This window comes from Tinamus guttatus, unplaced genomic scaffold (assembly GCF_059628265.1).
Source record: "Tinamus guttatus ecotype Peru unplaced genomic scaffold, ASM5962826v1 Tinamus_guttatus_pri_ptg000652l, whole genome shotgun sequence".
In the NCBI taxonomy this organism is placed as follows: Eukaryota; Metazoa; Chordata; class Aves; order Tinamiformes; family Tinamidae; genus Tinamus; species Tinamus guttatus.
Genome location: NW_028289186.1, coordinates 374,698 through 383,683, shown reverse-complemented (window position 1 = coordinate 383,683; position 8,986 = coordinate 374,698). Strand labels below are relative to the sequence as shown.

The 8,986-nt window shown below is 40.0% G+C and overlaps 1 protein-coding gene across 1 annotated transcript; it reads right to left on the bottom strand.

Moving 5' to 3' along the window:
- Positions 1-2,318: 2,318 nt before the first annotated feature.
- On the bottom strand, positions 2,319-7,382 carry LOC104574229 (chymotrypsin-like elastase family member 2A). Its single transcript, XM_010221481.2, has 8 exons — positions 7,340-7,382; positions 6,734-6,822; positions 6,066-6,163; positions 4,969-5,097; positions 3,991-4,127; positions 3,223-3,368; positions 2,938-3,090; positions 2,319-2,336 (listed from the first exon to the last, which is right to left on the bottom strand). The coding sequence occupies exons 1-8, from the start codon at positions 7,380-7,382 to the stop codon at positions 2,319-2,321; spliced, it is 813 nt and encodes a 270-aa protein (XP_010219783.2).
- Positions 7,383-8,986: the final 1,604 nt, after the last annotated feature.

Below are 8,986 nucleotides of genomic sequence, written 5' to 3'. Positions count from 1 at the left end.
CTAGAGGCTGGCAAGTGGTTACTGAGAATACCTAAGCTTTTTTCTATCTCATCTCATTCATCTGCCTCCCCTTTTACCTGCTTTCCAGTTTCAAGGTCATGTTCCCTTTAAACATCTTGTCCTAAAGGCTGGTTTTGCCCTTCTAGCTTCTCTGTCTTTCTCCATGTCAGGAGGGAAATGGAAAGGTAGCTCAATGGCATTTCCTTCTCCTTTCCTTGTTTTCAGTAACTTCCCTTGTGACAATATTTGTGGGGCTGGACTAGTCCAGGCCTGGCACCCCAAAAAGATGCTGAAAGGCCTGTGGCTGCAGCACGTGTCTGGCAGGCTGGGGCTGACATCTGGTGGTGGCTTGAGAAAAGTGCCACTTACTGTCCCTCCCTGCTGTCCCCTCTTGAAAATTCACATATGAACAGGCTGGCTAAAGTGGGAAGCAGAAATTCCTGTTTCTAGCTATGCTGAGAGGACCAGGATGGCTTCTTAGCCAGACCCTGTAACCCAAGTAACTCAGCAGTGTGATCTTTACGGAATTGAGATGCAGCCTCAGAGCAACATTGGGTGAATGATGTGGATAAACATGTCAAACGCCAGACGTAAATTGTTTTAATCCCAATGGGATTTCAGTCTAGTGAAGGCACATACAAAATATATGTTACAAATATGTATATTTCTCTGCATATCTTGAATTAGATGGGAGTTTGAGACTCAAATGCTCTGAACCTTTTAAGCTGTAATCAAATATTCTTAGAGAATTAGGGCCTGAATTTTCTCTTTTAAACTGTGGTGGTGATCAAACGTAGCTGTCTGAACGGAATGAGAAATAAAAGTGCAATTGCTGGCTCCTTTGATGTTGAATTAGGACATATTAACCAGATTTGGTTTCTCTGTGTATGGTGTTTTTCTTTTATGATCAAGTAATTTACAGAGGAATTTACATATTTTAAGATCAAATATATAAAACAAAGAACAGCAGAAACCAGAATAGCTAAATTGAAAGGAAAATGTGTGTAATGCCTGTGAGCAAAAAAAAAAAAAAAAAAAAAAAAAAAAGTTTCTCCTCTGTGCTACCTGAAATGTGTCAGATGTTTAAAATAAAATTTTTGCTTTATTCTATATTGGTAATACCAATTAATTCAGAAGAGCCATCTTTTCCTGCTCTGCTTTGGCTTATCTACTTTTCATGTCATGACCTTTTCATGTCATGACTGTTGCTAATTATAATTAATTGTGCAATTACAGTGCGCTGTTTTAATAATGAATTCACATTTTGTGCATTTACACAAAATTAAATGCAAATATTTATCATTGTGTTCACAGCTGAAAGTAGTGGAGTGACCAGGGGAAAGAGTGAAGAGGATTGCGATTACTGTGACATGAGGATTTATGTGCAGAGTTTACTGCACATAAAGCATAAGTGCTATTTGCTGGTTTTGTGCAAAAGCCTTAGCCTGAAGGAGGGAAGAAACCTTCACAGAACTACATTTTCACAAAACAGAGGAAGCTTGAAACAAAGGAGGAAAAGCTGGGGAAGAAACAGATCAGGTTGAATTAAATTGGTATGTGTGTGAGCAATGATTACAGCTCACGGACACGGTCCTGGGAATTTACTGCGTTTTCCGTAGCGTTTGTGCAGCTGCTGAATCAAGCATTGGCAGCAGCACACATGGCGCAAGGCAGAGCTGCACACACACAGGTGCCTGGCCAGATTATTAGAATTTCCATCCAAAATCAGCTGTGGATGCAAAACCAGGTTCCTTAAACTGAAGATAAGACTAATGTCCTTTTAAAGGAATCGTTTTCTGCATTGGCGATTGTATTTTTTTTCCATTTGCTCACCTATAGTCTCTAGATATACCTGATTGTACTTTTCTGCCTCAACTTTTTGGCATTTTCCTAGCTGCTTGGCCACAGATTTGGGCAACATCTGCCTCTCCCTTTTCAAGTCCTCTGTCCTTTCCTTGAGCTTCTTTGCATAATTGTGTATCCAGTCTGTCATGTGCTTGAAGGACATGAAGATTATGGGGTAAATGAGGGAGGCTATCACTAACAGGCTAATGTTAAGGCTTATTGTGGTGCCTCTCTGCCTGGCATCGCTAAATCAGGGCTCTGGTTTTGACAATGTGCAAGAACACACATCAGGAACACACATTTTTCTTTCATTTTGCCCAAAACAGTGTTTATTGCAGTATGATTATATACAATGTTGTTGTTGGTAAATGTATAATTTTGCTCTTCTTTGTGATTTAAAGTGTTATGATTATTACTTTATTCAGGCTGTTCTTCTTGGTACCTTTATCATCTGTCATCCAGTTCTCTTTGCATTAGTTGTTATCTATTACCTATAAAAATGTAAAATAAGGTAAAAATCACATCAGAAGACCCAGGAATTCGTGAATAGAGTGTTATGTCCAAAAGGCAGCATTTAAATGAAACAAGATCTTTGCTTCTTAGTTACTCTTTCGGTTAAGGGTTATAGTATATTAACAAATAATTGATGTTACAGACTTGAGCAGCATGTGTTGTCTTCTAGGATGCAATTGTAGCAAACAATAAATATATATTGCTTTGGAAGTCATATCAACAAAACCTTTAATACCTATAAATACAGCTTTAGTACAAGGGCAGAATGTGTTCCTAAAGATCCAGGCTTATGTATATATGGAAATAATTTGGATGACTAAGAGCAAGTTTTTTTTTTTTTTTTTTTTTTGCTTTAGGGACTGCTTTTCTGCTGGTAAGCACTTGCCTACATAGAGAGGTTACTTAGTGATATAAACAAAGATAACTGTGGAATAATTTTTTACGTGCTTTTCCTCAAATAGAGAAACCTTTCAATGTCTTTCCTGTACCTCTTCCCCTCCCAACCCCAAGGTCTCTGATAATGACCTTAGAAAAAGCTACGTGTCTGTATTTTCCGAGCAGCATTAGCTAGAACGTTACCTCCTGGATCCAGCTGTTGAATTCGGAGACCCGAGTGAAGACAGACGGTTTGCGGTAATAATTGCAGCCCAGAGAAGAGCCGAAGCTGACGATGCCGTGCACTTCCCACGTGCCATCAGCAGCTTGGCAGTTCAGCGGGCCACCAGAGTCCCCCTGGGAGGAAGGGGACCACGGTTAGTGGCAGTCATAGTGTCACTAGTGCTTCCTCATTTCTTCAAACTTCCCTCCCATCAGGTCTGTTTGTGTCTGAAACCAGCCCCTATAAGCAGCGTTCTCCGGACTCACATTGCAACTGGAGGTGATGCCGTCCCCACCAGCGCAAACCATGTTGGTTTTCACCGAGCTTCCCCACCAGCTACTCTGGGAACAAGTTGCATAATCCACCACCAGCAAAAGAGCTTGTTGCAGGATGTCTGGAAGAGCTCCATTGGCTGCAAGGGAATAGAAACCAAGGAGTCATGGTACTGGCTGGCTCTGGAGAAAGAAGAAAACTGCATTGCTAAGTATCTCCCAGGATTTGGGCACTGTTCCTGCAGGTGAGAAACTCCATAACAGCTGCATAAAAGGAAGGGCTGTATGATCTATTCATTTTCTTAATTCTTTCTTAAAAAAAAAAAAAAAAAAAAAAAAAACTTGACTTACTAGTAATTCTCATTCCATTTAAAATGTCTCTTTATTAGAGAAATAAATGTCTGCTCTTTGTTCAGAATTTTGCAGTTTGTTCTAGGAAATGCTTCTTGAGCAGAGCTAACGCTGCTGAAGTCTCTGAGTATTTTTTTTTAAATCTTCATTCTACATCTATTTCATTATGAGTCTTTTCAGACCTTCAGCAGAATGTATTAGTATTAGCAAACTCAGCCTGCACAGTTTAGATTTGTGTTTTGGTATCCTCTGAAAGCCTAACACAGGGCCCTCTGGTGCATTACTAAACAAACTACAAGCAAAATATACTCGAAGGAAACGGAGGAAAAAAATCATACCGCGTAGGTGAATTGAGTTGAAGGACCTTGACAGATTTTTCTTTTACAATTTTGCAGCTGCCCAAGTACTTACTCTGCAGCCTTCCCCATCCAGTCACATAGCAGGCAGTGTCGGATGCGAGGATGCTTTGGTCAGGAGGGAGGCAGGCCGGCTGAATTTGGTCGCTAAAGGTGACGGGTTCAGCAAGTTTGATCAAAGCAATGTCGTACCTGCGGTCATACGCACACGTATGAGAGTTGGGAATGGAAAGGAAGGGATGAAGAGGGAGGCAGAAAGAGAAAGACATAAAGGCATGAAAGCTTAGCTGTTACACAGCACTATATGCAAGGGAGCGAGGAGACTGGTGCTTGGATGAGAGTTTTCTGCACCCTCAAAGCAGCGGGGAATCCCTCTGTAACACAGAGCAGCTCCTGGAGCTACCAGTTTTGCACTGACAGCTGCGCTGGAGAAGGAAGTTTTTTCATTATTCCTCATCTCTCCCCTGCAGAACGGTGCACTTCTCTGCTAGCAGCATTCTGGAAATGACCTTTCACAGATTCTGCTCACCAGAAACAAGCCAGTTTGAGGACTCTAGATCCAGACAGCTGGAAACTAAGGTAATTTTTTTGCTAATGCACTTAGCTTGCATCCAGGCATATCAGTCCTTCAGCAATAAAGGTATTCATAGTAATAGTGCTTTACATTTATGCCATTCATATGAAGGCTTCAAAGAACATTATATTAATAGTTTTATTAGTTCATTCATTTTCGCTATACAAGAGAGTATTGCTTAGGACAGCAACTTCTCAACATGCAAAACTGCAGCTAAAAATGCAGTTTATGAATAAGTAAACAATACTGAAACTTCTTTATCTTCTCTTGAGGAAGAAACACTGCAAACCAGAGACACAACTTTAATCCATTTCACTTACTCAGAAATACCACTGTAAGCCTAAGCTCATACCAAGGGGCTCTAGACATTTAACTGCCACCATTCAAAGGGTCTGGGTTCAGGTATCTTGATTTTGGCCCAGCATCTAGTATATGAAAAAATACTTGCCGCTGACTTACCCATTTGCAAGTCTATTTGCATTCCATTTCTCATGAACAATGATTTTTTCTGGCGAAATTGCGATTGATCCTTCTTCCTCCACGCCTAGGTTGTATTTTCCAAGATATACTCGATACGTTCTGGAAGAGCTGGAGAAGAGAAGGATTAAAGATTATCACTCAGCTGGGTGGCTACCAGCTCATTGCAAAGCAACCTACATTTTTGTGCATGCAGTATTCAGTTAAGAACACCCCTGGGACTGGAGTCTCCTATCACACACAGTCTGTCTGGAGCTGTGCAGTGGCTGAGGATAAAGCATCGTGTGCTGGACCATTTCACCTCCAAGCAATCCTGCCAATTTCTGCTTAATGGCTCATCTCAAACTGAGGATGCCATCAGTCTTCACAGCAGATAGCTGCTATTCTTTAAACAATTAAGCAGAGCTACCTTTTTGACAGCATGGTGTTTGCCCCCAGCATCATCCCTGATAAACAGCTGTGAGATAAATATAATATGCAGGATTTATAGCAGCAAGATGTAGCTAATTCTTGTTATTTCACAGGATCTTTTCTTCAACGTAGTACCAAACCCTGTATGTGCATATTCAAGGACATGTGCTACTGAACCGAAAAGGGGTTGCTGGTATGGAAACATTGATGATGATGAAGGAGCATAGCTGTATCTTGTTATTTCCTAATTATACTTTCCAACAATATGAGGATGTGAAAGAGTTACTGAAAAGGACTGGTAAATTCAAAACACTTGTGATTATTTCTTCAGCAAATGGGCTGAGTGGTTGTCTTTGGTCTCACTGTCAAATATACTATAAAAACAGGCAGCACTGCCAGATTTTGATAGCAACTTGAAAAGATGATGGTTTCATAGTTCTTTACAGAAAAATAAGTATATATAATTCAAGACATTGAGCTTTTAATTCCTTTACCTTTAAGAAAAGACATACATTCTTTCTTGTGACCACTTACGTTTAACCAAAACGTAGGACATGAGACTTACTGTTCTTATTTGGGAAAGGAAAAACTGGCATTAATACGTTTTTCTTCATCTATCTCTGGTCACGCACTGCTTTCTAGATACAAACTATAACTCAGTGATTTACCTGATGCAATGTGCCGCCGTCAACACCCAGTTGCTGGCGATGAGGGTTCCTCCACAGGTATGATACCAACTGCCGCTTGAACGGTATTGGAGGGAGGCCTAGGATCAACAGGGTACAATTTTTGCTTACTTATTTTTCGCTGTTGCAGTTTCTTCCTGTACCCACAACACAATTTGCATTTGGAAGGTGGTGGGAGACTTTTAAGCAACAAGAATTTTCAATTCCTACCCTGAGAACAGTTTCCTCCCTTTCCCTGTCATCCAAAAGGTTGATTTTAGTGTATTTTTTCCAAAGCTTTCACTAATCCTGGCCCAAATAGTGCCTAAATTATTTGTTAGCTCTGTGTAGAGTGTGCTCTAGTAGGCATCATTTTCTCCATAGAGTTTTAGTGCTTTTGTTTGATTATGGGATGGAAGACTTGGAAGCTCTGACTCTTGTTCATGAGTATTGCCTAAATCAACTGCAAGAACAGGAAAACCTTCAAAATTAGTAATAGGCAATATATTCAGAGCTATCTGAAAAAAAAAATAAAAGTGAAGTGGTGGGATTGATTAGAATGTAATTTTCAAAACCTAAGACATAACAGATAAGATGTCCTAAATGAAATATAAACACTAGTTTTGTTCAGCCCTGTCCTGGGAGGGCAGAGAGATGCAGAAATAACTAACCTGCCATGGCCAGCTGTACGGTCTTACATCTTCTCCTCCAACCACTCTAGACACAGCGGGGGGGTAGGCAGGAACCCCACAGCCAAAGGCTAGAAAACAGGCAAAAGAGAATGTATTTTTAAAGTAGGAGCTCTAATTTTAACAGTTTTCTTTTTTAAATGTAGACTGCTTGCTTAGAGCATTGCTAGGTAACAACCCAGCCTATGATATGCTATGGTATAAAGTGAAGATACAACCATCAGCCAAGACTGACCAGCGTTATATAAATTTGTTCTGCCTCATGATGAAATCATGTTAACTGAACAAAATTCTCATGTGTCAGATGAGCTGCAGTTTGCTGTATGTCACTGTATATCAGTGTGTTCAAGTTAAGTAAAGTAACTTTGAATTTGCCTAAGGCTGGGGTTATTCATGCTAGTTGAACCCCTCTAGTGTGAACACAATAATCTAGCACCTACTTACTCCTTTGAGAGAGCTTTTTAATTCATCCCTTTTGCCATATTCTGTCTTATTGCAGAATGGGTCTAATTTCTCCACTGAAGGAAAGTTGCAGTTGTGCTTAAATTCATTTCTCCCTTAGCACTAATGCTGAAATTGGGTACATACCTGCAGTTGCCAGAGTCAGCACAGCAAAGATGATTTCCAGCATGATCCCGTTTAGCTAGATGCTGCTTATGCTGCTTTGCAAGCTACTTTATAGGTTGGTATTGTTTATCTTTGGGAGATAAGACTTTACGTTTCATGCTGCTCTAATATCAATGGAAAACTTGTGGAACTGTGGGATTTTTTTTTATATACACAAGTGCTCTTAGAAAAAACAGTTTAGGTGGACCTTGAATGCAGGCTCCATCTACAAATTTGGTAGAAATTTCCAGCGGAAGTTTTTGGAGCAGCTGTTTGCTTTCACATTGCCTTGAATGTTTGTCGCAACCATGTTATCAGAAAAAAAAAAATGTTATAGGAATTATTTTAACCTTTGATAGCATGTCGGAAGTAGCAGTGCCCGATATATTTGGAATAACATCAGTGACTGGATTTAATGAACTCTGGTGGTCTCTTCTAGCTTATATTACCATACAATTCTGAACCTGCGATTATTTAAAATTTTATTTCATTTTGTTTCATTGTATTTCATTTGTGAATAGCAACTACCACTTTGTACTGACTGAAAGACTGTATCCTCTTTTATAGCTCAGATCCCACCCGTTACAGAATGTGCTTCAACAAAACAAACTGTAGTCACCTGGGAGAGGAAGCTGTTTCAAGCAATACAAAGAACCGGCTGTCCGGGGTGATGGAGGAACACTGGTGTAGTGCGGTGAGCCTGATTCAGTTTTACTTCTTCACTTCTATTAGTTAGGTCAGTAACACTTCCCTGGAAGAGAATGGGATTCCTGTAGCATTAGAAATGAGCCTTTTAACATCCCAGATCAGCTTGCTGAGCTTTGGAATAATGCAGTGTGTGCAGCTAATGGATAAGTGTAAGCTGCCTCATTTACACCAGTAGGACAAACAGGGCAAGAGGCAGACACATAGACCAGTGCAGAGCACTTGTCCCAAAAGAAGTTTTTGCAATGCCCTAATTTGTTAGTGGATATTTGCTATCAATAGCCAGGCTTCCCTTGGGTCTCAACCTTCCTTCTTTCCTTCAACTACAGGAATCTTCTACCCTCTCTCCTACTGATTATTTAGACCCCCCCATATCTCTATCCCATACATCAGATCATACATAAAAGACAAACTTCTTAGAATGGAAAAATATATCTTAATATCTAGTTTTGTAGCCACGTTTGCAGCTTTCTGCTCCATATACAGGCAAAACTGGAGGCTCCCAAGAAGCTGAAATAAATCTGTTATTTAATGTTACTATTAAGCACCAAAATCCCTGTTTTTTATAGCTTCCATTCAGCAGGAGGTACTGATTTGGATGAAAGCTGCCTGGAGCATACATGTGGAAGACAGAAATATATAATGCTATGCTGTTTTGTCTAGAGCTTATGAATGCATTATCCTGCCCAAACAATAGTGCTTGAGCAAGCTGCATTCTGAATTTCAAATGGAATCAACCAAACGCTATTCTGGCATCTTGTATCTATTATCTGACAAAGGCAGAAATTGAAAGATTGACTGAGCACAGAAATGGGACTCTTAAGAAAAATTTGTTTCGGGGATTAGCTGTCTCTTTCCTTATTGTCTGAGTTCACAAGCAAAATAACTTATTGCACTCTCCAGCTTAAATTTCATTTAGCTTCT